This window comes from Tenebrio molitor, chromosome X, assembly GCF_963966145.1.
Source record: "Tenebrio molitor chromosome X, icTenMoli1.1, whole genome shotgun sequence".
Lineage (NCBI taxonomy): Eukaryota > Metazoa > Arthropoda > Insecta > Coleoptera > Tenebrionidae > Tenebrio > Tenebrio molitor.
In genome coordinates this window covers 4,296,219-4,323,927 of record NC_091055.1, presented here as the reverse complement: position 1 = coordinate 4,323,927, position 27,709 = coordinate 4,296,219, and the positions used below count along the sequence as shown (strand labels likewise).

Sequence of the window (27,709 nt, the reverse complement as noted above, 5' to 3'; positions counted from 1 at the left end):
AAATATCCCAATTTAACTATAATAAAGAAAAATAGGCACAAATATAATTTCAAAATCATTTATTAAAGAAATCATAATGAGTCGTTTTTTGTGCCGGTGAGTGTATTTCAGAATCTTCTCGTGATCGGTTCGTTGTTTTTTTTACACTAATTAAATAATTTCAATCGGTCAAATTTGAACAATCCCACTTCAGATGAGAATTTGTGGTTCGAAAGAAGAATTTTGAATAGATTGAAAAGGAACAATGAAAATTGAAATTGTGACAGAAGCATGTACATGTCATTCCAGGTACAGGTAGAATGACTGTGTTAGAGACTGTGAGCAGCAGATAAAATTTTATTGGTTACCGACGGGTTGAGTAATTGTTTGCTAATGTCTATTGTCTATTATTCAACCATCTAAAGCATTATACTCGTACCTATGACTGTGGTTATAATAGGGTTGGCGAAGTTCAGAGCGCTCGCACACATCTATCATCCTAGTTGGTTTTGTAGGCTTCACGACGTACGTTGGTCGGTTCGCAATACATGTTTTATAATCTATTACCTGTAGGTTCGGGGTGAATAGGTTGCTTATGAGCTTTATGCAAGGCTTATCGCTAATTCATGAAGATACGCTCACGACTTTCGACAAATCTCACACTTCTCGACCTACATCTCGAATCTGCAGATGATAAAAATTTGTAGATCGTCTTCGAAACACATATGGTAAAATCTATAATCAATTTGTACGAAAAAGTGTCAACAAACACACCCGTTAGTTAAACAGTAGGGTGTGCATAATAAATCACCTGGCACCGTTCCTGAACGGTTAGTTGACTCCGATTTTATAAAGTACTTTCTTGCAACCTACCGTTACTAAGCTACTCTCGGGACGAGAATTTATACCGAAGGATGTTTTCAGGCAGACAGGCTCGCTAGAAAAATGTGATTTAGAGATGATTTTGCCTATTCAAGCAATTAGTAAAATTGCACGCAAATTACCAAGTCTTATTTAGTTTGGCCTTTCTTTTATTATGAACTTGACAAAACCGTAATGAAGCTGTGTATACGGTATGAATTATGGTGTAGAAAATTTCCGGTCCTTGGTTCCAGTTTTGTCAGAGCGAGTAACATGAACTTCCATGAACTTGTCCAAAATTACGCCTTTTATGGCTCTATTATAAGCAAAATCGATACTAATATATCTTCTTTCAAGAATTTCGTTCAAAGTAATTCGTCTATTTTCCAAGAAAACTTCCCAGGATTTAATGTCCGCCAAATTCACTTGATTTGTTTGTCCGGGACAGAAAGTCGCAAAGGAGCAAGGTCGTCCTTCAACTTTTAGATCCATTTAGATACTGTTGCTGGATGAACATTAGAGTTAGAGTCGTTGCAAATTCACGTTTGAGATAAAGTAATAGTCATTTTTAAAGATTCACTTTCACAACTTTAAAAGCTTGAAAGCTTTGACCTCGACGAGGTAAAGTTTCGCGACTATTTTCTGAATATTAAAACGTTATTTTCGTAAGTCAACTGGGAGAGGCAGTTTTAGTGGAAAACAGTTGTAAAAGATTTTTCGCCCAAAGTAATGGAACTGTGATGCTTAATAACCTCGAAACAAATCGATAAAATTAATTTCTTTTTGCGGCATCATTCAGCATTAAAAGGTCTTTTCGTTTGATGTAATGTAATTTCGATGCGTGTTGCTAATTAAACTTTTTGAATTAGGGTTGGAAGTAAGGGCGTAAATGAGAGGACTTTATTTGTTTACCATCGTACTTTCCAATCTCAACCGCATACCGCGCGACGTAAAATAGATATACTTGCCGAGTTGCGAACATATTTGAATATAAAGTTGTCGCTTTGCACGCTCTCACTTATCTCTCGATTTTTGTTTAGGACTATTAATCATCATCACACTATTCGAGTTAATTAATTATTCATCCCTTCTCAGATACTTGTAGAAAAGTCATCAAAAATGTAAATGTTTACCCGGCACCTCCACCATTTTTAATAAAATAAAAAATTTAGGCGTGACGTTGGTTGCTCGTATGGTGCGTGCACTTTATTTAATTTTGTCTCTTCAAAGAAGTAATGAAAATATTTTGCTTAGGGTGAGCAAATTTCTGTAAAAGATTAATAAAATTTGCACCCGAGCCGCAACGAAATTACTTTCGGGTTTTAATTTTTTCTCGACACATCGCTCCAAATTTCCTAATGCACAAAAGCCACACTCTCCGGATTCGTGAGGTGCAGATGTAAGACAAAATGTACGATAAGAAACGACGACACGATAAATACGCTTATTGCATTCGCCCGGCGCATCCACCATTTCTCAATTCAAAAACTATTCTCCCCCTGCCAAATTTATTACTTTGCTGTTATGAATTTACAGATAAATAAAATTGATTTTATTACATTACCCGACGCATCCCCCATTTGTACACGCCAAAAGCAAAGTTTTTATTGTAAAATTTTTATCGAAGTCATAAATTTCGGCGAAAACTTTACTTCTCTACTTCAGAGAACCTTTAACTTTGTCAGTCTCCAAAGCATAGGGGGGAGATCATTTTGGAGCTATCATCCAAAAGGGTGTGTGTTTAGATTGGGAGGTTACAGAATCTAACGAACAAGCACCCAATATCCACTTTGTAACATTTTCTTCGACCCGTTATTAGTTTTTTTAATTACTTTTAAAAAAACTGCCCTTTTGTGGACGCCCAGCGAAAAAAACTTTTATAATTTCTTACAGCTTCGAGATAGGAACAAAAAATATGCTCTTACAAAAAATACTTTGTAATTACTTCTGTCGTCATATTTATCCTGTTCATCTACTTTTTTATTCTTTTCAACAGATCAAAGATGTCACGTTTTCCTATATTTTAAAAGCAATAAATCTAAAGCAACGTACAAATAAATGTTTTTTTTCTGATATATTTTTTGCCTGTCGATATATTAGTATTAGATTTAACCGTTGATGGGGGATCGTCATAAATGTTTTTATTGTTTCTAATTATTGTTTGACTTGAATACATTACCAACAAAGTTCAAAAGCTGAATGTTCCATTACGTAGATGGACTTGTAATTGTTGACGTTGTAAATGTCGTATTGATCATATTTTTATTATTAGTTTTATTTTGTTCTTGTCATGACAATGTTCGATTAAATGTTGTTGATATTTAAAATATGTATGAATATTAGTTGACAAAGTCGTCGTGACGTTTCACAAATTCCTAAACATAATTAAAATAGTTGAAACTGTTTAAAGGTGAGCGTTCCTATTTTGGTCCAACTCCATCCAGTTCGCATTATCCAGTTTTATTTAATTTGGTTCTGCTGAGCGCATAGAATCTATTTGAAAGTGGTAAAGTTGTAATCGCTCTAAAAGTTTCTCGTGTAATAAAGGCCCAAACTTTGAGAAATTTCCATCTGACGTCGTTCAGCATGGCAAAAATGTTTTACTATGAAAAAGCATGCACTCTTTTCTTTGCGTGTGTGTTTGTGTGTGTGTGTGTGTTTGTGGAGCATGCCGGAATCCACGTCGTTAATAATTGAATTAAAAGTTGTATTTTCTAGTAAATGGTTTGTTGTTTGATATCAATTTTTCCGGGTCGCTCGGGGAAAGTGTGTCAACTTTTGGAGAGTCCCTCCGGATCGACGTGGCGTGAGTGATTAAGAGTCCTCTGAACAACCGCTGTCGATTTGCGACGTGCAAGTCAGTGCTTTTTAAAAAAGTTATTACAGTCGGTCGAAGTCGAGGCGAAGAAGAACATGTTCAGTTGTAGACGGCATCCGGTGCAGTCGGTCATACTTACGGTCGATTCGAAAGTTTGAAAAACTTTGCGAATTCGAGTTTGATCTGGTCTGCTTTTTGCGGAATTTGGGCTAGAACGGTAGGGGCTAGATGTTCGAGTGTGTCGAATCGGGTCGGATTGGCGGCAGGGCGAAGCGCTAAGGGCTGCAGAGCACGAGAGCTTCTCCTAGTTACCTTGACGGGATCGTAAGAGGTGACGTAGACGGAGGTCCGCCGGCCGATCAGCGAGCGACAGCCGATGGAACTACTTCGGCGACCGGCCATCCTCACGGGGAGCCCACGCTCCTGGCTGGTCGAGCCATGCACTTGTACGGCGGCTTCCACGGCCGACGCCCACGTCACGACTGAGTGGAAACGACGGCGACGCGCAAGCTCGCCATCGATTATATCATCAACACGTGCTACTTCGTTACTCGCAAACTCGTCAGCTCTCAAAGCGCATCATCGTAATTCATTATTATCAAATCAAATTACTGTTCTGAACCCATCTTCTGATTGCCTATGCGTCTTCACGTACTCTTAACCTGGACATGATCCTGACCCACTCAAACCACAATCAACACCGCTCGAGGACCATTTGTTTGCGGTGCCGTCGGAAGACCCTGTCTGCTCCAATTTTCACCGATTCACATTCAGATGACATTCGTATTGACATTGTGATTGTCCTGCATTTGTCCCTAACTGAAAATCTACTGCATCAATACGATTCTTCTTCTCCTCAACTCGAACAAATTATTTACATTTATTATTTGCACTCCCACTGCTCTATCTTTAATTGTTGTTATTATTGATGTTGGTCGGACCTACCGCACATCCGCTGACACGACATTCAGGTCACATCGTTTACCGTTACCCATATTATTATTATTTATTTCATTAACCCTATTTCATATCGAGATATGTACACTTGCAATGTCATCTAGTTCCATTAAAAAAAAAATATTTTCAACACTTTTAAATTTTGTTTTAGATCTCTCTATATGATCAGCTAAATTAATAAGCAATAAAATCGTACCTCTTAAATTGTATAGACCCTTTTCAGGTAAAGCAAGCTATGTAGGTACCATGTATTGAAATTTTTGTAATACAAGTTTGACTCAGATCAGAACAAATTTGTGTGGATTTGAATTTGTTCTTTTGATGAAAAAATTCTTTTCTTTTTAATCACCCCAAGTTCTGAAAGTAAGGTGAAAAAAATAATTTGCTCTAGTTTAAAATTGAGGCGGCTGTATATATTTTTTATGAATATGGTATTTCCAAAATATGAATAAACACACACTTTTCTTTATTTTGGTATTACTAACCTGTGGGAATTTAATCTTGAGGTAGTGGGTCTCTCGGTTCATGACCTTGAAAATCTAAAATTTATACAGGGTGAATCGGGAGAAACGGCCGAAATTCCATGAGTGTATTCACACGTGAAAATAATATTAAAAAACCTCATATGTCCTTATCCGATTTTCATTTGTTATCAAGTTATAGCGCAATTAAAAATTTTATCTAGCGTTCTACCTGTATCCAAATTTTCGCTTGTTTTCACATCCTAACATTTTGTAATCAGAGCGTGCCATGTTTGAGGCTAAAAAACATTTGATGGCTGAAAAATTAAGTGTACAAAATACAATACACTCGGAAAGCACTAATGTAAATGTTTTAAATTTTGTTTATTTGTTATTAAATACCTACGTTATAACTTGAAAACAAATGAAAATCGAATAAGAACATATCAGTTTTTTTAACATTATTTTCACGTGTAAATACACTTCTGGAGTTTCGGTCGTTCCTCCCGACTCACTCTGTATTATGTGGAGACGAAGTAACGGATTTTTTCTAGGTGCAACTAGATAGATTATTTTGGATATTTTTAACTCCACGGAGTGTCTTTTCTAATGTAATAAATAATGTGATGTCGTGATATAAATCTTACCGGTTTCCTTGTTTTATTAAAGCATATTTCCTAGAGGTATATTTTATAAAATATGATATACACGGTGTATTTTATAAATGTGCCGAAATTTTGCCTACGAGGTTGTGGGACAACGTAGAAGACTAAAAGCAATTAAAAAAAATTGTATCTCAAAAAATAAATGTCATTGTATTTTTTGACATAGAATTTTTTTTTAATTTGTTCTACATGAAGCCAGTAGCTCGTGGTTAAAATTTGGTCACGCATTTCAATTACACCCTGTATACTCCGAATATAAAAACTTTTGAAAATAGAAATAAGGTACTTGTCCGAAAAGATCACAACTTCCCTGCATCAATTTGACAAATTGGCAAGGACAATCGCTTGAATCCGCCGCTTGATTTGAATATCCCTTCGATCCAGATAACGTTCAGTCAACGAAAAAGCACATGAAAAGTTGATAAATTATCCAAGGAAAAATTTTTTGAATTCGATAGTGGCCTGTAAATTCTTACTTGATTGCTTTTGATTGATGACATCAGGAATACGATATTAATTTTAGAAGAATTGTTGTCGAAATATAAATTTCTGTCTCGGTAGATAATTTTTAATACTTTTTGCTGCGGTAATTTATGCACCGTTCCTGCATCTTTCCTCGACTCGGCTCTTCAGTAGGATGAGAGTTATATGACACGCATCAAGAAATGCCTAAGTGCTTTCTTTATAATTTTTTAAAACAATAGAGGAATTTAGAGACTTCAAAACGTCTTTGTTGTGTATCTAAATCTTTAATCGCCTTGAGCAATGCCTGCACTTAGGACAAGATAAGGGACAAGCAATTACAACTTCTTAACTTACGGAAAAGTATTTATTATCTTGTAATTTTTTAACGTTATTTCCTGAACTGTTTCAAGCGAGGTCCTGAATTACACCGACAATGAAAGAATAAAAAATGAATTTTCTTGATACTTTTTTCAATTCAGAAAGACGATGGATCCCTTCATCGATTTTTAATACCATAATAAATAATTTTTTCATTTTACAATTTTGGTATGTATTTAAAAACAAGTTTACAAGTTATAATTAAATAATTGTGACAAACAACTTTATAAACATTGAAATATTAAAATTTCTTGGTTTTTCTATTTCTCCTAAACTACCTCTTATACTTAGAATTTTTGTATTATATAAATAAATTGCTACAGAAAATCTGATTCACTTCCTCTACCATCTTTTTTAATAGCAGTCTAAATTTTCTTTCGAATTTTTACTACAGTTCTCAACGAAGACATATTGTTGAAAATTTACTGCAAAACTATTTTTAATATCTTGTGGCTAATAAAATGTTTGTTTATGATGGCAAACAATATAAAACCAGTATTATAAAATATATTTGGATGCGCAAAGAATTACATCAGTATGTCAGCGACTCGGTGTTTGACATAAAATTAATATTACTGTTTTATTCATGGCCTAAACGACGTCCTCTGATTTCGAATGTCTCTTCGAAACATACGAAATTGAATATTAAAACTTAATAAACAAACTTTAGCAAAACTTCTAAGGTACATATTACATTTTAGACAAAGTCTTTAATCAAGTCTTTTTAACTTTATAAATGAGTATCTAACGTAACTTTATAAATATCAGATTAGCACTTCAAGAAAACTTTTGAAATAGAGTCCTGAAACAATTTATTTGCAATTGTTTTGCTGTTGAAACATTTTATTTGCAGCAGTTTTTAATTAATATTCACGTAAACCTTCCTTAAAAACTAAGAAACATTAACAAACTCGTTTCGTGTCAGATAAATGTCACAGAGACCCTACATTACATGATAATGATTTAGTTTACAAAAGATGGGTGCAAATATACAACAATGATAGTGTTAGGGTAGTGTAAGTTTCCCATTATTCACATATTGTGAATATTTTAGCATTCCAATATTATTTTGTACTCTCACTAATTTGATTACTGTTACTGCAGATCAGCAAAAATTTTGTTAAGAATATAATAAACCGAAGTTATTTGTGGTGACATAATATAGTGGCATTCTTACATGGTAAATGTTAAAACTAATATTATCCAGTTTTATAATACACGTAACATTTTATCCAGTTTTCTGCGCAAAGTTATTTAATGTACTTAATAAAAATTTTCGTGTTCACTATAAAAACACTAATGAAATGCTGAAACAATTTTTATATCCATGTAAAAATTTACGCTGTCATGGCCACAGAAAGGTGTTTCTTTTTTTTTGAAATGAAAAAAAGAACAAAGAATCAACAACAAAAAAGAATGGATGAGAAAATTTCAAAGGCCTCAAAACGTGTGCCGTAATTATATTTCTTTATATCGGCTAATTTTAGATGGAAACAACAATGCAATAAGTACCATTTCTTGAAAGCATCGGCAGAGGGTAGAAAATAATTGATTAGAATGATCACGGAATATGTATCTTATTGAACGATGTAGTTTTATTACACTAGGATAGTGATGTTACTACTTTACGTACGCATACAATAAAAGAGTTGAATTCGTGTCTGCTGAAATAAATTTAATATAAATTCATCTCTGGGCTTTCCGGAATTTAAGGAATTTTGTTCCGATATTCGTCACATACTAAATCGAATATTTCTTTTTAAATTTTCTTTTCCGTCATCGCTGTCAGTTCCTTACAATACGTATATTGCTACCTGTCGTTTATCGTCCATTATTAAATCCGAAAATAACTCCAAAAATGACGTTTTCCAATCGAATGAAGCAGATCATTTACAGCCCGGCGCATCCACCTTTTTAACGTAATCGAGTTGGTATTTTGTTAATGAAAATTTTTGACAGATATTAATTAGCCGTAGAGTTTGTGAAATAATTCCGAGAAATGTAATATTTTTAAATGGGCCAAACACTATCGTCTAAATATCGTCAAAGGTAATTCGGGTTTTCCTTCCATTTGTGTCTCGTGAGGTGTATTAAAACAAAATAACAAGACCGTAGAGGAAGGTTTAATAGGGCCCAATATACCTAACTATAAAATGTTTTGTAGTGCAGAGCTGATGACTTAGTTCGTGAATACTGAAAGCTTTTATAGACGTTTCTTTCGCTTTTATATTTATATTTAGGTAACGGCTACTGCTGGAAAGAAGAAAACGTCAAATATTGATTAACCTCTTGTAAATATAATTTTCTTTTTGAAGTATCGTAACGTTGTGTTGTGACGTTCTCCCAAATGAAATTTCGTCGTGGCCATTTTACCGAATATTAAAACGCTTTCGGTGTTCACTTTTGAATGTTTAATTGTTTTTGACGTTAGCGTGTGCTGAATTTTTACCACATTAAACTTTAACTTTTTACAACAAAAAGCTGTAATATCCCGAAACCCCGATTACATAAACGTTTATACAGACCAGTTAAGATGAGATAGAATACTTACAATGTTCTCCGCATACATATTGAAATTGATAAAATCTGTGCACTCGCGTATGGAGAATTTCATTAAAAACGGAAAATGTAGAAGCGGCAACAAAAATAAGGAAAACTTAGAAATACCAAACCGCAAAATTGTACGACACAACCAGCTATGCGGTAGTGAAACCTCCGACGAAAATTACAACTTCTCAATTTACTTCACTTTATTTCTACCAAATCTGGCGAAAGTGTGTGGAGTTATCGCATTTTTTCTGTCTAATATATACCCTGACGGACAGACAGAAAATCTATATTTGATTTTTGCTAATTTTTAACAGGCGTCAGTTGTGTATGGAAACGATACAGTCGCACATAAATAAAATACATTTTGAAGTATTTGCAAAATTGATGAGAACGTAACTCCGGAACATTTATCATCCCGTGAAAATATCATTATTTGAAGTTTAGATGTAACGAAAACTGAATTGTAATTCCTCATAAATTATTTAATAACACGATTTTGGACTTGTTCAAAGATCCTGTCACTATATTCAAAATCAATTTACATTTATAAAACCACAAACAAGGAGTGTGCGTCGCCTTGAATTGGTTTTGTGCTTGAAGGTGACGCAACTTTACCGTAAAACATCTCAAGTTATGAGTTGGTTTTGTCAAGGTCGCAGGAGCGGAGTTTACATTTCCACTAGAGCAGAGAGGACTAATGAAGTTCATAAATGATTACTTTATCCTGAATATTTTCGTAGGTGACATCCTTGCGCGCCATCTACTTTCGTACTTTCACACTCGTGTATCATTTAACACGTCACGTGTCTCTCTTTGGCATGCCACCTTTTTTACAAAATGTTCAGATTTCCATAACTCTAAATTATTTATTTGTTAATTATAAAACTTCAAAAATTTTAATACGAGCTTAATTAGAACCCAACTGAAATAATGAGCTTATAAATAAATAATCAAAGAGTACCCAAGAACGAATGAGAGAAATTTGCAAGATAATCATTCAGAAGAGTTAACGATTCCGTTTTAAACGGACCGGCTGGATGCTCAGAACTGTAAATTAATTTTCGCAACATTATCATTTCTCATCGATTCGTCGACAGTAATTTTTTCTATCTGATTATAGGAAATGTTTTATTGTTTTGTACATTTCGAAATAATACTTGAGATTAAAGTTACTAGATATTATATCTAGTAACTTTATTTGCCATTTTAAGTACTGTGCCATCTAGTGAGTAGTGGCGTAAACGTATCTAAGAAATCTACACGTAAGGACGACCTGCTGCTTTATAACCGGACTGTTCAAAAGTGTAGTTTGAATGATCCCCGCATAGCGCTAGTGTACAGGGGTTTTTGGGGGATATTTTTATGACATTTTGAATTGAAGTCAAAAAACTCTTTAATTTTTGCTGCTTTGAAATTAAATTCGTGAATCTTTTCCTTATTGTTCGTTGTTTTTTTAACATATCACGGATCAGTTGTTTAAATCTTAGGCTTTTACAAGAGTGTTGCGTTCTCAATCGACTCTCCAACACCAACTTTGAGGATAAATTAAATAAACGCACGATATATTGCCCATTGATTATTATTATTTAAGCGTGAAGCGCCCATTTTGTAGCGCCCTCATCGGCGGAAATTGACTCTTTCTCGGAAACATTTATTTTTCATAATGCATTTTTAATAAAATGAACAGGTCGGTAATAATACAGCAGGTCGTGGTTAATATCACGACTTGCTGTATTATAACCGGCCTCTTCAAAAGGAACTTTTTGGGGATATTATTTATCTTAAGTTTTTGTCACCAGGAATGTTTCTTGTTCAAATGATATTTTGAATTTGAAATTAAAAAACTCCTTGTTGAGATCATTAGGACTGGATGACAGCGACAGCGGGGTTAAAGGTCGTGAGTTTACTTCAAAAGTGAGCGTTACATTGCCCTAGACTTTCTCGGTGTCGTTTTTTAATGTTCTAATACCAGCCTCCCATAAGCCACTCATGTGTGGGATTTTTGGAGGTATAAAGTGCTAGCTATGTTTTTATTAATTAAAAAATGAATGGCATTTTGGTCAAATTCGTTAAACATCAGGACTTTGCCTAGTTCTTTTAAATTATTATTATTAACGCTGACAAAGTTGGTGGTTATCTGAGAACATTTCGGAAACATTACTTCGGCGAGAAATAAATCTATGTAAAGCAGCTAAGAAGGCTTCGCTGGTTAAGTCCGAAACTAGCTCTAAGTGGATGGCCTTTGTATTTAGACATATGAAAAGTGCGATATATGACTCTATTATTTTTTTACCTTTTCTATTGCCTTGTTTAATCAAAATTGGACCGCCACCATAATCCACACCCGTTTTTAAAAAAGGTTGAAGAGGTTCTGCACGTTGGGCTGGTAAATCACCCATTTTTAGCATACTCGGTTTTGGATTAATTTTGAAACATTTCAAGCACTTTATTGTTACCTTGCGTACTTCATTTCTACCATTTATTATTACCCAATAGTGTCGTCTTAAGGCTGTTGGATAGTGGTTAGCCAAGCAATGGTAAAGTTCGCTAAACGGATTTCCCTTATTTTTCCACAGTTTTATGTTTGAAGCTATGGTGACAATATTTTTTGTTAAACATTAACGTATCTCATGGGGCGACTGTCTCAGTTTTTTGAAAAATCGCTTCATTCTTAAAAAAAAAATAACGTTTTTCGCCAATTTCCGTTATTTTTGCTTAATTTATCATTTTGAAGCGATCTAAAAAGTGCGTTGGATTCAGAAGAACGTTTGTCATGGGGCGACTGTCTCAGTTTTTTGAAAAACAAATTAGATTGGAAAAAAAATAAACAACGACTGGAATTGAGATCTATTTTTTGCGAAAACCGATTCCAAGAATTGACAACGTTTTTCTATGAAGCATTTTAATTCGTTTAACTTAGACCTATCTTTTAACAAAATTTGTCCCCAATTATTTTTTGTAGTATAATCCAATTTTGTATTGATTATGGCAACCGGTACCTTTAATGATTTGAGAGTAATTTTAATTGAGGTAGATGAACATTGTTCAAAGCTCCTTGTGTTTGTTGCGCCATTAACACTTGACTATTATTGCTAAGAAAGGTGTTGATTTTGGCAAGCGTCTTAAAATATTCCGTTTCGAAATGTTCAGATTCGGTCATTAAAATTAATTTATTGATCAGAATCAAGCGGATTTAAAAAGACCTCTCTTTTGAATTGTTGTAGACCGATATAGTTCAGAAGTTCTTCCTCATAAATAATATGCAAAACAGCTACGTCTAACGTATTAGTATAAAACATAGACGTACGCAGAACAAGCAAATTCTCAAACCACGTGATTGAAAAAATAATCAATCAGATAATTTACTTTCGATCGTGTCGACTTCACTTTTTTCCACGATTTTGGACAGCCATACATTTATTCAACAACCTGAAGAACCCGATCCTCTAAACTTCTGATGCTTAATGTATTATTTTCATGTAAAACGTTTACAAATTATTCCAGTTAGAATCTGCAGTAGTATTTGCATTTCAGCAACAGTAAAGTAACAGTTCGTGTTAAAGAATTGTAACATAAGATTAGACCACATAGGGAAGTGTCCCCGAAGTCGCAATTATTGACAATTCTCAGTCGACTTTTTACATAATATTTTCAAAAAAGCATGTTTGTACAGAGCGCCCAGAAATGTGGTAGCAAGTTTTTCGATTGGTCCCGCAAGATGACACTTTTTTACAGAGACCTTTTTTATGCATGGCAACGCCGCTATCTAAATTGAGATAAATAGATAAATGTCAAAAATTGTTAAACGTAAAACATTCAAATTTAAATTTTATTGAAAATGTTCAAATTGACCACCATTATGCTCAATGCATAACTGAACCCTTCGAGCAACATCTCGACAAATTTTAGTGGGGTAAAAATTGTTCGGAAACCTCCTTAACATATTCTTTTGAAAAAATTCAAAAATTGAATGTTGCAAGATTGAACAAATTTGGCTTTTCGAAAGTGCCATCTTGTGACACTTTGTGTAAAAGTTGCTACCACATTTCTGGAGGCACTGTAGTATGTAATGAGATTTTCTTGATTGTTGTTATTTAACTACCTACATATTTTTGGCACAGTGGCAGTCAAGAGTAGTTAATTTGTTTTCGCGTAACCACTGTTAAAAAATTTACACTAGATCTTGATGGCTCTGCTATATTTTATTACTAGATAAAATAATAATAATACTTTTTATTGACCATAATTTACATTATGTTTCTAGAAGAAAGAAAAATTAAGTAACAATAGTTCGAATCGACACGTGGGCATAAAACGAATTGTTGTCCATTGAGTCCATATTTAATTAGAAAACTTTTCACATTCGACTAGTTTCTGAGCCTCATTCTGAAAAAAGAAACAAACCCAAGTTTACATCAAGCGGTGAAAAAATGCAAAATTTTGTACCTGGATTAGTTTGTATATCAGCATGATCACGTCCATGGATTCCTTGCAGTTGTCGGATTCACCACCCCCCGTCGTAGAGCTTACGCGCTTCCCCCAATTAGGAGAAAAATTTAACTGAGCCGAACATACCCCCACAAAGGCGACCAAAAGAAAAATTAACAACACTCGATACATTTTGTGGAAGAGATGGGAACTTTATAACTAAACTTCACCTTTGGTTGCGTCTGACTGAATGACGTTATCTGAAGAGAAGTATCCAGCTTTTATAGTTTGGTCCTGCGGAGTAATTGACAAAGCTGTGCAACCTCCGCCCACCAAATTAATTGAAGAAACCCTTCTGTAAATACAACAACATGTAAGGACTTAAGAACGATCACTTCGCCTGAGAAACCTAAAAAATCCCCATTTCCTTTTTTTCACAACACAAAAATAATTACTTGAGAGACAGTTACATATTAAGGGTGGGTGGTCCATTGGAAACTCTGCCGTAATACCAAATTGCATCACTTGCTTCGAACTCACAACTTGCATTGTCATACCATATATACCATACTTTAAACTAACTTACCTATTTAATCAATATTTTTCCCATGTTTATTGGTTTTATTTGAGAGTTAGCTAAGTAATGAAACGGTTCAGGATTATTTGTTTTCCCCTTCTTAAAATTTGATTCCACTGTTTGCAAAGGAAATATTTATAAGCAACGTAATGAACTTCTCCCTTATTTTATCTTTATTGTGTTTCGTATTTTTCAAACATTAAATTAGAAACAACGGACAATACATTGTGAACAGGATTTGGCAAGAATTTCACATTAAATTTTGTTCCGGATGCAGTCTAGATCGCAAGGTCAGATTAAAAGAATAAGGACATTTATGCCTCATTCGTGATCCTGACTACAAGATAAACCACTAATCACTCGATAAATCGTAAAACTATTATGACTGCGTTCATTGGGAAAATCGTTGTTAAAAATATAAATAGCATTCGGAAGAAAATAATAAAATAAGGTGTCAATATCCATTACTGAAAATAAAATAATAAAAATATATAAATCTAAAAAAACTCAAAATATATACGAAAGAGCTCTTTTACAATATGTATGTATTTTTAGAGATTTTTTTTAATCAATAAGATTTCTGAAAAAAAAAAATAACTGAATGATTTAATGTAAGTAACGTCAAAATTAAATCCTTTTTGTATAATTTTTTTTTAATTTTGGGTTAACTGAGAATAACAATTATTTCATTTATTGAAATCTGATAATAATAAACATAACTAATAATGTCAGAAGCTGCTTAACTTTCCAATTCATTCAATAATGAAAAAATATGAATTATTAATATGTGCAACAAATTAATATTTATTTCATAAATGTTGTTTTTACGGATAAGGTGTGAATTTCTTGATGATTTTGTGCTTGTTTATATCCTTTTTTACAATCTTATCTACATCAACGACTTCTTTTTCCCGTGAAGTTTTTAATAAAGTCGTTTTATTTGTGAATCATGAAGTGTTTAAGAGACGAGGGAACAGTTATCGAAAGTTTTAAAAACGCAAAAATGAAGGGTTCAAGTGAATTTATTAAATAGATTGATCCAGTTTTATAAGTCGACAAAATAATTTATTATTGATTTTCTACAACTGAAGTCCTTTACAATAAAAGGTATTTTGATAAAATGAGTACGATTTGTTTAATTTCAAAGTTTCTTTGCAGTGATTTTTCTAAGGTGTAAGAAATTGTAATTTGTAATAATTTTAACTCCTAAAATTTACCGAAGATCTGCTAGAAACTTTTTTGAAGATTTTCTCTTAGTTATATGTTTATGTGGGCAACCATTCCGAATTGTTACATTCAAAAATATTGATTATTAAATCTGGAAACTAGGACAACGTGTCCAGAAACTTCGAAATGTATTAAGTAAAAATTCGTAGGTTGATCGTTCTGCAAATGTAGTGATGATATAATAAGTTTTTTGTTTCAGAAATTATTGTCCATTGTCGTAACAGTGAATGAGTAAAGAAGTATACTATGAGAAGAAGAGTTGCCTAATAAGGTAATATTAATTAATATTTGGAATTAAAATTCGAAAATTGTGTTAACATACACATTTTGCTAAAGAAATCCTCACAAATGCTTAGTAAGCAAATATTTTTAAATTGTAGGAAAAATTAATTGTATGTTTAATTTTCTATACATCTTTAAGTAATGTCACTTCATTATTTTAAACTTGCATTAGATACAAAGAAAAGTCAATAAATTAATTATTTGTTATTTTATGGATAATAATGTAACACTAAAATCAAGACAACTTGAGTTTTTGTTGAAATTTCAAGATTGTGATTGATAACAATAAAATAAAGAATGGTTTAACAATACGTTTCCTTGTTTATTGTTACGACAATCCCTTAAAACGCATTTGATTCAAGTTGTGAAGTCGTCGGAGAAAAATAAAACGACCCGAAGAAAGTTTGGTGATTCGATAAAAACTAAATTGAATCAAACTAAGATTTTTGAACAGAGTAACCCTATTTTATTGCAAATACACTGCCCACAGAATATCCACTTAAAAAATACACTCGCGTAGCTTTTACGTATTTGTAATTCCAGGTGGTGCGTGAGCAGATTCCAGTAAATTCTTCTCGAAAGAACGCTACCAACTACCTCTATTCGCTATTAGTTGATTTATCAATAAATCGACGTACTTGATGCGACTGAGATGTGCGATTACATATTGTAAATGTTTATAAGAATTTTTAATTGCTACGATATGCTTTGAATCTCTCTCGCAAAAAACTAAGAAAGCGATAACATTCAGATAAGATAATAATCTACCGGTAAAGTTCAAGATCCCATTAAGAACGTAACGCATTCATTTAGTTTATTTTTCATTAAATTTGATTTATCAATATTATAAATATAATTCAGATTACTATAAGCTTTAAAAGTTTCAAACGGTGCGATGAATTTTGCACTGTTGGACTCCTCTTTTAAATGCTTTTTCGACCCAAAGGGTTTAGATTTTGCCGCTTAGTTTTTAAAAAATATTATTTTTACACAAGTTTTTCGAAGTGATCACAAGATTCATAAGGATTCTTTATCGTATGGAATCCTCTCCTCCAGCTATGTCAGGTAGAGCAGAGGTGGGCAGACTAATTTCCAGAGGCATTTAATATTTTCATTATCATATTACATAATACATATATCATTTTTAACAATTTTCTCCAACTCTTTCCAATCTTTTATTGGTATTTTTTTCTTCAAACTTTTCGTTCGTCTTGTTGTCTGATGAGGAACGGAGTAACTTGATATTTCTTCAACTAATTTAAACCCCATCTTCTCAATAAAAGATGTTTCTTTTGGGCTGACTTATTTCAAGGTTACTATTACGTAAGGTCCGTTTCACAACTCATATCAGTGAAATGTCCAATGTGTGCGAAATTCCTTACTTCTACTGTACTTGTTACTTGAGTTTGCCAAAATCTTACTTATTTTTACTATTTTGCAGTTTGCATGAAAATCCAATATGTAGGTATTTAACCTAACATAAGTAATATCTGTCTCTAGTTGAAGGTCCTCAGCACACACTTTTTCAAGGTTTTTGCCGATTTTAAGGTATATGTGGGTATATTAAAAAAGTTTAAATTTTAATCGGCAAAATAATTTTATAATTTATTGAATTTATTAATTTAATTTACAAAGGCGCTACAACTTGCTCTAAATTCTCCGAATTTGACCCTTCTGAATTCCCCGAGTCACTGCTGCTGCAAAAAAAAAACAGTACATACAAAGTAATTTCATTTATAAAAAAAAAACAACTGGGCACAGAAAGAATAACCTCTTACATAAAACATTTCATGAATTCGTTTTCATACATAAAGTAAAAACCACCACCTGTTGCTTTAGGTTGGTAAAATTTAAAAAAACCCTAGGCAGATATTTTTTCATACTATGTTGGTAACAATAAATTATGACATGTATTTGAGTCAAAATAAAATTCAATTGCTTTAAATTTCGTCCATATTGTTTTATTAGCAGTACGTTTCATTTATTTATTGATTCTTATTATTTTTTACTTAAACATGCCCAGAAAAACAAGACATTTAATAAACATTTAACCTCAAAATTACAATTCTCATCAAATTTTACACTAAACATCGTTGCCAATAGTAATTATCGAGGAAAATGCGACGTTGGTGGTTTTTTAATTTTTGAATGGACTTTAGTTTATATTTTTCTTTCTGGCCACTTGTAAAAAATTAGCAACTGTAGATGAGAATTTTACCTCTCTATGGTGATAGCTTCAATAAACTGTCTTTTTGAAGCTTCTGTGCCAAATCTGAAAGTAACCTGTTCACCTCCCTCTAGTTCTAAAGTTATAGAGTCCACCGTTGGACTCATGGTCGCCTCAATATAGGGAAAATGTATATGACGGGTTTTCTCCAGAGTGCCCTCTCCGTGCACGTATTCAATGTTTATATATTTGCCGCAGATAACCACGTGGACTTCCGCTTCTGGACTGGGTGGATCATTGATTGGTCGAACGGACATGGAAATGTTTTCCCACACGGATGTATTTGCCATGCTTCTTGGATATTTTCTACAAATAAAGAATATTGTTTGCGCGATGCACTGCTTTGTTTCACGGTACTTACCGAAATGTGCGATTTATTCTTCGAAATAATTTCCCTGATAAGGCCATAACTAGCAAAAAGTGACAAAAAAAAACACAGCAAAAAACAAACGACCACGTGTGTACGAGTATTTACACCGTTGTGGAGTTCGTACAGTTAGTTTTTACGTCGTTTGTTTCGTATCCAATTATAAATTAAGTACTGTACTTTGAAGCATTCTACCAGAGAATACATTCTACAGAGACCTAATCCATACAAGTTACACCCGACAGAAACCTGTAATGTTCTATTTTTTATCCTTTTTTGCCGCAAGTGACAGGTAATTCTCCGCCTATCCTATTTATCACCCCGTTCCCACCATTCCCGAATCACTCGAATCACATTCGTTTCAGTAGATCGTGGTGTGTGATTGTATGGACTTTGTGCGGTAGATCATAAACCAAAGTTTGCTTTAAACATTAATGTACTAACTTAATAATAGAGTAGTTTACGTATTGATAACGAAAACAAACCGTTACAATGGCCACACATACAAGAATACTGAGCCGAATATTCTGTAAGTACAAAATTACATAATCCTTGAATTAAATATGTTATTAAAATAGATTGAGACAATCCCCACAAAGCTAACTCATTTTAGTCGACTGGCAGCACGCGGAGTGTGTATTTTGCTCAAAGAAAACTCCCAGAAATTTCTTAACCTATAGGTGCAAAGTTCAATTTCTTATTGATAATTTGCTGTTGTAGCTGATAGTTTAAAAGTTGGACAGTCGATTCGATTCAACAGTTATGAAGCCTCTCGAATGAACTTAAAACTGTCTGCTAACACAAAGGTGATCTGTCAAGGATTCACAGGGAAACAAGGAACTTTCCACAGCAAACAGGCTATTGAATATGGTACTAAAATGGTTGGAGGTGTCTCCCCTGGAAAGGGAGGCAAGACTCATCTGGACTTACCAGTATTTAATAGTGTGAAGGAGGTCAGTTTTAAACTAAAATATCACCTAAAATATTGTCATGTGACTACCTAAAGACATTTACTGATCTTTATTTTGACAAAATTTCAAAAATGTATGTTAATAGCACATGTATGTTTTTTTACACAACATTGTTGACACTCTTGTTGGCAAATCAACACTTAGTTTGATTATGTTTATGTAGTAACTTAACACTAATGACTTAACAATCATTTGTTCTGGTTTCAGTTTATGACATTTTTGTATCCAGATTGCTTCCATTCGAAGTGTTATTGCTTTATAGTTGCACAATGGAATCAATTCCAAATTTAATTTCAGCAAGCATTATGTTATAGGTTGTATATTAAGATTTTTGATTTTTTTTGTCAAGGCAAAATGTTGTATTTTTTTCTGCTGTGTTAATTTTATTAGACATCTTTTTCCAACAATATAAAAAATGTGGATGTGATTATGTAATTCACATTTTTTTATTCTTCAGAAAATATAAATTTTATAGAAAGTTTTACTAGGTTAATAAAGAAAAGGTTGTATAATGTTTTTATTAATTTTAGTGTGACTATAAACAATTTGAGAGCTTTTTTGTTATATTTTTTAAAATAATTATTTTGTACATAATTTTTTTCAACTGTCACATCTGACATGAATGAATTAAATAATCTGTAGTGATTTCAATTTATTTTGTAGTAATTTCTGTTTATTTACATAGAGCTTATCACACCTTTGTAGTTTACATAAATTAATAATGTTCTCAGTGTAAACACTAAAATCACTACCTAGTTTTATCTGGTAAAGGTCTTAGAACTATAGAATTATATTCCTTTACATGATTAATTCAGTGCTCCCTCTTCTCCCATATAAAAGAGAACTTGCTATATCTTGTCAAGTGAAACTAACAATGATATTCTTTTGAAAAATACTAAAACAAAAATTGTGCTTGGAGCTTCATCTTGAGATACATTTTGTTATTTTATTTTTTTTGTTATTGTTAGGCGAAAGATGCGACCGGTGCTGAAGCCTCAGTTATCTACGTACCGCCCCCAGGCGCCGGTGCTGCCATTTTAGAAGCCATGGACGCAGAAATCCCATTAATAGTGTGTATAACTGAAGGCATTCCTCAACAAGACATGGTCAAAGTAAAACATAGACTTCTTCGCCAGAACAAAACTAGGTTGGTAGGTCCTAACTGTCCAGGCATCATAGCACCAGAGCAGGTAATTCCCAACTGAGTCCCAACTTTCGCCGCTCGATCAAATATTTTATACCGGCATCATTTCTAGTGCAAGATCGGCATCATGCCCGGTCACATCCACCAAAAGGGTGTCATCGGTGTCGTGTCGAGATCAGGTACTTTGACTTACGAGGCGGTCCATCAAACCACGCAAGTAGGTTTGGGTCAAACCCTTTGCGTGGGCATCGGTGGCGATCCTTTCAACGGCACCGACTTCATCGATTGTCTTGAAGTATTCTTGAAGGATTCGGAAACGAAGGGTATTATTCTCATCGGCGAAATCGGAGGCGTTGCCGAGGAGCAAGCCGCGGAGTATCTCCTGAATCACAATACGGTAATGCGCCTGCGGCGTACGCAAGAAAGCTCAATAATTCGTGTTTTGTCGCAGGGCCCTAACGCAAAACCAGTTGTTTCGTTCATCGCGGGCCTGTCAGCACCACCTGGTCGTCGTATGGGTCACGCTGGTGCTATAATCTCAGGTGGGAAAGGTGGCGCACAAGATAAAATCAACGCTCTGGAAAAGGCTGGAGTTATCGTCACCAAGTCACCCGCTCAGATGGGTAACGAATTGTTAAAAGAAATGCGTCGTTTAGGGCTGGCATAAATATCCATTTCATAAATGTCAATAATACTGTATTATAGTTAATCCATTAAAGCCGATTATATCTAAGCACAGCGTATTTAATGTATTAATTAATATTAATAAGTCATGTGTTCCAAATTGGCGTTGTTGTTACATTGATTTAAGTCAATAGAGTATGTTATAGTTAAGACTTGTTTCATTAAAAATTGTTACAATTGTTATTTGTTACTATTACGTATATTTGAATATTTATTGCATGAAATACAAAGTGTACTCATAATCTGACCACTCTCTTTTTGATTAAGGCTAATTTATTAGAATTAATCGTCATAAACAAAATTTGGGCATATTAAAAAGAAAAGTTACAGTAAATCCAAATCTGATCCTTCAGCAGAAATAACCTACATAAAACTTAAAGAGAAAAAGTAAATAATCCTGATCAACTATTTTGATTTCTTACGTTTTGTTTCATCATTAAAACAAAATAAACCAAGTTCAATTTTTGCTATTAAATCGTCAGGAAAACTAATTTATTGGTTTCTTTTTATACCGTTTACCATTCAGTCATTTTTATCTCAAAAAAGCATCATCATAATATTTCCCATAAAAAGCTAAAGATTTCTCTTATTTTTACGTTTGCCATTACTGGAGTCCAGCGAAATTAGTTTGAGGAAATTACAATAATTAACGCTGTACGCTAGGCAACCAACAATACTAAAATGGTTTTATTCAAGATATTTAACCAAAATACTGATTGTTCGAATCGTGGAGCGCATTTGAATTGATTTCAACGTCCACAATCACCCTGTAGTTGTTTATGAGTTGAACTTGTTTTACCGTTCTGTAGGTAATTTTATTTTGCGTGCATCTACTTTACAAATTTCCTGATTTTCAACGCCTTGAAAGGCTCATGACGCTATTCCTCGTGGAAAAAGAACGTTTCCAATGTTTATTTTATTGAGCCTATCTGTATAAATTTTTGTGGAAACGTCACCTTCAGCGCTGCAGGCTACGATCGAAGTAATGAAATGTGCGTCTCGTAATGTTTACTTTGTTGTGTCACTCCATATATGCGACAATGTCACGTTCAGCGCCGCCGGCAGCGATCGAAACGATTAAACGTGCGTCTCTCAATGTAAATTTTATCGAGCCACTCTGTATATGTGAAAATGTCACGTTCAGCGCCGCAGGCTACGACCGAAATAATCAAGTGCGCGTCCGCAGCGCCAGCTGTTGTGTAAACATTGTACTGATTCGTCAATAGATTGTCAGAAATATTTGTCAGAGATCCGTGTTAAAATCGTGTTGAAATGGCATCAAATGAACAAAAAGCCCAGGCGTTGATCGCGGAGGCCGAAAAGAAGGTGTCGTCGAAAGGATTTTTTGGATCGTTGTTCGGGTAGGTAAATTTGACATGTTCGCCAAGATTTAGGCTAAGTGTTGTCCAAGAGCTCCCGTTGTCTAATTGTAAAATGATTCACTATTAGAGGGAACAGCAGGATCGAAGATGCCGTCGAGTGCTATCAGAGGGCCGCCAATCTCTTTAAAATGGCCAAAAACTGGACGCAAGCAGGAAGTGCGTTTTGTGAAGCTGCTAACTTGAATTCCCGGAGTGGGGCACGACACGATGCTGCCACGAATTATGTAGACGCCGCCAATTGCTATAAGAAATCAGACATTAACGGTAAGAGCATGTTTTGATCACCCACAAAAATTGGTTTCTCCTAGACTAGTCTTAAACTGCATTTCGGTGTTGACACAACAGACTGTGGAATGTGGACACAAAGTCCAATCTTTCCCAAAATCTTTGTTGTATCGCCGAATTTTTTATTTTTTTTAATTGATAATAAATTAGTCGGAAACCTTTATAGGTTGTTCATAATTTTTATGTGTGGCAAACAATTGGTCTAACATAATGATAATAATGTTGAACGTATTGTCACCGCGCGGAAAAATAATAATAACGACATCAGTGACTCATAAAAAGTGTGTTGTGTTGCCTAACAAGTACTTTATTTACAACAGGAAAGTTTGCAAATTTTGATGGTGCAAGTCATTACAGATTTAACAAATCTGAAACGCATATAATTTTTTTATTTACGTAAATGTGTAAACAGGACCAGGTGGAGGTTGTAAAAATATCGAGACTTTTATCTCACTCCTAAATTTCTCTGCGTAAATATTTTGTTAATTATTTTTGTGTTTAAATTGACCTTGATTTCGTATAAAACTTTTGAGAAATTTGTATTTGAATACGAACAAATGTATCGAATTGGAGTTCAGAATGGGAAATTTTCCACCGAAATATTTTAATGAAGTACAAATATGCAGCGAAATTATTTAGGTTGAATAATGAAAACCGATTGGAATTCCCGAACGAAGAGGGTAATGAAGAAGTTGAAATATTTTTGAAATGTTAATTAATTGTATTTCCCCACAACAAGCTAAACGCTTTTATTTACATCGATTACACAGTGTCCTGTTTATTAAACTTGATTTTTGTTGTGTGGCAACTGACAACCGGAAGCGGCGTTTTCTTGCTCCCGCTTTACGTTCGCAATAAGGTGAAATAATTTATTTGCCTTTTGGATTTATATTAACTCCACACGATTGCACATATACATTATTCACGTGGAAACGAAGAAAAATAGGACGCACTTTCGCTACGACCCAGATCCTGTCCGTTAATATTAAACGTGTCGTTATCGTGTCGCATTTCAAATCCCAAGCGGCACCGGCTTAGTTTTCAAGGAGTAACCCGAGCCCGTGACGGCAAGCCGTTCCAGAAAGTGAAGACCTTCCCGTAATCCCGATTGTTATTTGCAGAAGCCGTAAATTGCCTCTTGAAGGCGATAGAAATCTATACGGACATGGGTCGCTTCACAATGGCCGCGAAGCATCACCAGAGCATCGCCGAAATGTACGAAACCGACGCGGTGGACCTGGAGCGCGCCGTGCAACACTACGAACAAGCAGCCGACTATTTCAGAGGCGAGGAGAGCAACTCGTCGGCCAACAAGTGTCAGTTGAAGGTGGCCCAGTACGCGGCGCAGCTCGAGAATTACGAAAAAGCAATACACATTTACCAACAAGTCGCCTCTTCAGCTTTAGAAAGTTCGCTTTTAAAATATAGTGCTAAGGAATATCTGTTTCGTGCTGCCTTGTGTCATCTCTGTGTCGACGTCCTGAATGCGCACCACGCCATGGAACGCTACGTGCAGATGTACCCGGCGTTCCAGGATTCTAGGGAGTACAAGCTGTTGAAGACGCTGATCGAGCACATGGAGGAACAGAACGTCGAGGGGTTCACAGATGCCGTCAAAGAGTACGACTCGATCTCGCGTCTCGACCAGTGGTACACCACCATATTGCTACGCATCAAGAAAACACTCAACGAGAACCCCGACTTGCGTTAAATCGATTCTCACCCGTTTGTTGTTAAGATATTTATTTAATGTTTTGTTAGACTTCTTCGAAATGATTATTTGTAATTAGAAGTAAATAAACTTCCTTTAAAGTTACTTGTTACCATATGCAATTATATAATGACTCAGTTGTGTGTGAATTTGCGTTCGGAATGTAACATATATTTTTTTTATTGTGATCCATATTTATGTAGTATAGGGTGCTAAATTTAACAATTATTATAGGACCTACACGAAACGAATATAAAAATTGCATCTTTTTACATATTCTCTATATTATATGAACGCCATGGGAAATGTGGCACCCTGTACTCAGGGTACTATAAGTTCACCTCAAGTAGCTTTTGTCAAGCTATTTTTTTTTTGATGCACCCAGTAACGACATTCCTATAAATTCGTATATTTAGATAACAATAATTTTGAATAAATGCACATTAGTATACACAGTGTCTTAAAATTAAACAACATACGGAGGTGGGGAGGGGCATGTTGTTATACGTGTTCATGCTAGATTAATTTTATTTCAAATTTTTGCTTATCTAAGTATACATGTGATAAATATGTATTGTTCTAGATTATAAAACACATTGTTAAAACAACTGATCGCTGTTTAAATTGTATCTTGACAAATAAAAGTTATGTGAGGTCAAAAACACGACACCCTGTGTACATAACTATTCCAAAAAACATTTTAATAACACATAATTATATCCATGCAAAATGCATTTTGATCCAATATATCAAGTTTTTTTCATAAAATGAATTTTGGAATGTTGAAGTGCGGTCAATTCTCAATCAACACAATTCGACGGGAGTTGGCTGCGTTTTTTTTTTTTATTATTTTGGTAAATGAATATTGTTAAGTGTATACATACTTCGTGTGCACTTTTTAATACTTATGCCATTTTTATATTGTCAATGTTATAATATTAACGACAGTAGGTACTATTACGAAATATGTGTGGTCATTGTAGCACTTCTAGAAAAATTTATGTTAGAAGACGGATTAAATTTAACTGATTGAAGAGTTTGGGTGATTTTTAATAATATAATCTCTTTTCATAGCCGATCGTAATTTTGATTTATTCGCTAAATAGGACATCATTTGATCATACTTATAGCGCTCATCCATTCCTGTATACATTATATGTGACATAATAAATAGATTTAACAAATACGACTTGTGTTGTGAACTGACATACAAACAGCTTGATTATAAGAATACACGTTTATTACAGTCACAAAGTACTACATAAAAGATATTTCAACAGCCACATTGGAATTTTCATCTAGCAGGGTTGTAACACAGATCTAGATGCATTTTGAACAATTACATCAACGAAATATCACAAATTAAATAGCTCCAAAGTTTACCATATTAGTCTTTGGGGATAATCGTAATCTTCCCATTGTATTGTTTTTGTGAAGAATAAATACAAAGTCAAGATGTTTATCAGGAGGTGGGAAAAAAATTCATACATAAGAGACACAGACGACGTATTTTTTAGATGTAACCTGAATAAAACGTACGGAATGAAAAAATAACGTAACTCTAGCAGTTTTTGCGTTGTTAAAACAACAAACGTGCAAGGAATGTACAGCAGAAGAAAAGTTACGTTAGATTTGTCCCATAATTTTTTAATTATCACAAACCACGAGAATAGATATACGGGAACCACTAAATAACGGAATGAAAAGTGTTTGCCGTAAAATCTATTCCAGATGTAGAACACGTAATGTCTGTTATCTGCCAGTAAATACGGATGGACCAAAGTATTGAAGTGAATTATGACTAGACTTGTCACTAGAACACAGAGAACGAACACTCTGTAAGTTCTAGCAAATTTCAGAAAATTCAGTACTTCCGACGCGAAATAAGGCCACGCGAAAAAGATAGAGAAAAGCGAGAAATAAAACAATTGCGGAAGGTGAATGGTGGCCTCGTGCGCGCTTTTGTCGCCGACAACTATACTTCCATTAAGGTAAACAAACAAAACAAAAAATAATAAAAGTGAAGTGTAAGAAGCAGCATTCAGCCAAAATTGCAATGTCGTCCTTTTAAGGGTAATCCATAAATCCCCTTGAAAAATTTTTAGAAGTTGAATCAACTCCTAAAATTCCATCAATCAATCACAATTGACAAGGGTGTGCATACAAACCTTGGCAGAATCGCCGCGACTGCTCCCTTTTCTGGGCTTTTTCTGGTAAACTGTGTTCAGTTCTTTGAGGACATAACATGCAAAAACCATTCCCATCCAAATTATGTTGGTTTGACGAAATAAAACAGCAAACATGCCTGGAATTACATAAAATTGGCTTTGATAGATGTTTATGTTTTGGACATACCAAAAATAGATGCGAGGTAATGATGTCCTCTCTGGGAGAGTAGGAATAGGAGTAGAATCATTGTGAGTGAAGCAACATCAGTGTAATAGAGATGACTGAAGAAATATAGAGGTGGTAATATTGATAAATTAATTGCTGAAATGACATTTTGCCACCGTGGCTACAAATGAAAGTGGTAATTTTAATGTACAATAATCATATCGGATCTTACATTTTCATTGTTGGTGTTGAACAGACAGTAAAATAGGATTATGTTGATGAAAGAAAAAAGTAGTGAAGTGAATCTTAACCAGTAGGTTGAACACAAATTGAAAGCCCCCAGTAAGAGACTGCTCAGTAAGTACAAACCAGGAAATGTTGTAACTTTAGGGTGCCACTAAAATCATCAATTTTGTTGCTGTTCGATCGATCGTAATACGTTACCTTGTCAAATTCGTACTTGCAATAGGCCTCTCCTAATTGTAAATGAAATTCTTCGTCAACAACAATATTAGAGGTTAGGTTTATTTTGTCAAAAATTAATTTTGAAATTAGGGAATGCAAAGCCAAAGCACCGAACAGAATAATGCTGGAATACTTAACACGCAACATCTTTGGTCTAATTACGATATATTTATTTTACAGTTAAATGATTTTTAGTTTCACAATTTCAACACATAATTTTTGATTTTTTGTGACGTTTCTATCCGTCACGTTTGCCAACGTAAATAACGTAATTATCACATAAGTACATAGGCGGAGCTAAGTCCAAATGCAAACGTATGCAATTTCTGTCACGTGGTGTGTATTTTTGTTTGGTATATTTGAAAGGAGGCGCGCACCAGGTGTTTTTGGAACAGGAAATGAATATAAAAACTCTGAATTATTTATTTATGAATCAATTATGAATGTCTCGCCGATAGTCAAGGAAAAACACCACTTACTAACATTATTAC

At 34.2% G+C, this 27,709-nt stretch overlaps 4 protein-coding genes and 2 long non-coding RNA genes across 6 annotated transcripts in view; 3 read left to right on the top strand and 3 right to left on the bottom strand.

Moving 5' to 3' along the window:
- The window catches only part of dcma (decima), a 28,552-nt gene extending 24,427 nt beyond the window's left edge, over positions 1-4,125 (bottom strand). The window contains exon 1 of the mRNA XM_069061106.1: positions 3,971-4,125. Coding sequence (XP_068917207.1) covers positions 3,971-4,060 — 90 coding nt within the window. The 5' untranslated portion in view covers positions 4,061-4,125. The remainder of the gene's footprint in view (positions 1-3,970) is intronic.
- Positions 4,126-14,892: 10,767 nt separating this feature from the next.
- LOC138139870 (uncharacterized) lies at positions 14,893-15,959 on the top strand. Its single transcript, XR_011162393.1, has 3 exons — positions 14,893-15,246; positions 15,298-15,511; positions 15,566-15,959. It is a non-coding gene; the product is annotated as an uncharacterized lncRNA (long non-coding RNA).
- A 1,267-nt stretch (positions 15,960-17,226) lies between these two features.
- On the bottom strand, positions 17,227-18,589 carry LOC138139869 (uncharacterized). The gene is made up of 3 exons (XR_011162392.1): positions 18,237-18,589; positions 17,867-18,181; positions 17,227-17,345 (listed from the first exon to the last, which is right to left on the bottom strand). It is a non-coding gene; the product is annotated as an uncharacterized lncRNA (long non-coding RNA).
- A 5-nt stretch (positions 18,590-18,594) lies between these two features.
- On the top strand, positions 18,595-21,288 carry Scsalpha1 (Succinyl-coenzyme A synthetase alpha subunit 1). The gene is made up of 5 exons (XM_069060443.1): positions 18,595-18,771; positions 18,963-19,195; positions 20,182-20,403; positions 20,470-20,754; positions 20,809-21,288. Exons 1-5 carry the CDS (start codon positions 18,735-18,737, stop codon positions 21,022-21,024), a joined length of 993 nt encoding a protein of 330 aa, XP_068916544.1. The 5' UTR covers positions 18,595-18,734; the 3' UTR covers positions 21,025-21,288.
- A 936-nt stretch (positions 21,289-22,224) lies between these two features.
- Positions 22,225-26,725, top strand: alphaSnap (Alpha-soluble NSF attachment protein). The gene is made up of 3 exons (XM_069060444.1): positions 22,225-22,402; positions 22,491-22,687; positions 23,830-26,725. The coding sequence occupies exons 1-3, from the start codon at positions 22,314-22,316 to the stop codon at positions 24,417-24,419; spliced, it is 876 nt and encodes a 291-aa protein (XP_068916545.1). The 5' UTR covers positions 22,225-22,313; the 3' UTR covers positions 24,420-26,725.
- On the bottom strand, positions 25,642-27,491 carry Alg10 (alpha-1,2-glucosyltransferase Alg10). Its single transcript, XM_069060435.1, has 5 exons — positions 27,198-27,491; positions 26,986-27,150; positions 26,775-26,934; positions 26,588-26,724; positions 25,642-26,539 (listed from the first exon to the last, which is right to left on the bottom strand). The coding sequence occupies exons 1-5, from the start codon at positions 27,363-27,365 to the stop codon at positions 25,799-25,801; spliced, it is 1,371 nt and encodes a 456-aa protein (XP_068916536.1). The 5' UTR covers positions 27,366-27,491; the 3' UTR covers positions 25,642-25,798.
- Between the last annotated feature and the right edge of the window lie 218 nt (positions 27,492-27,709).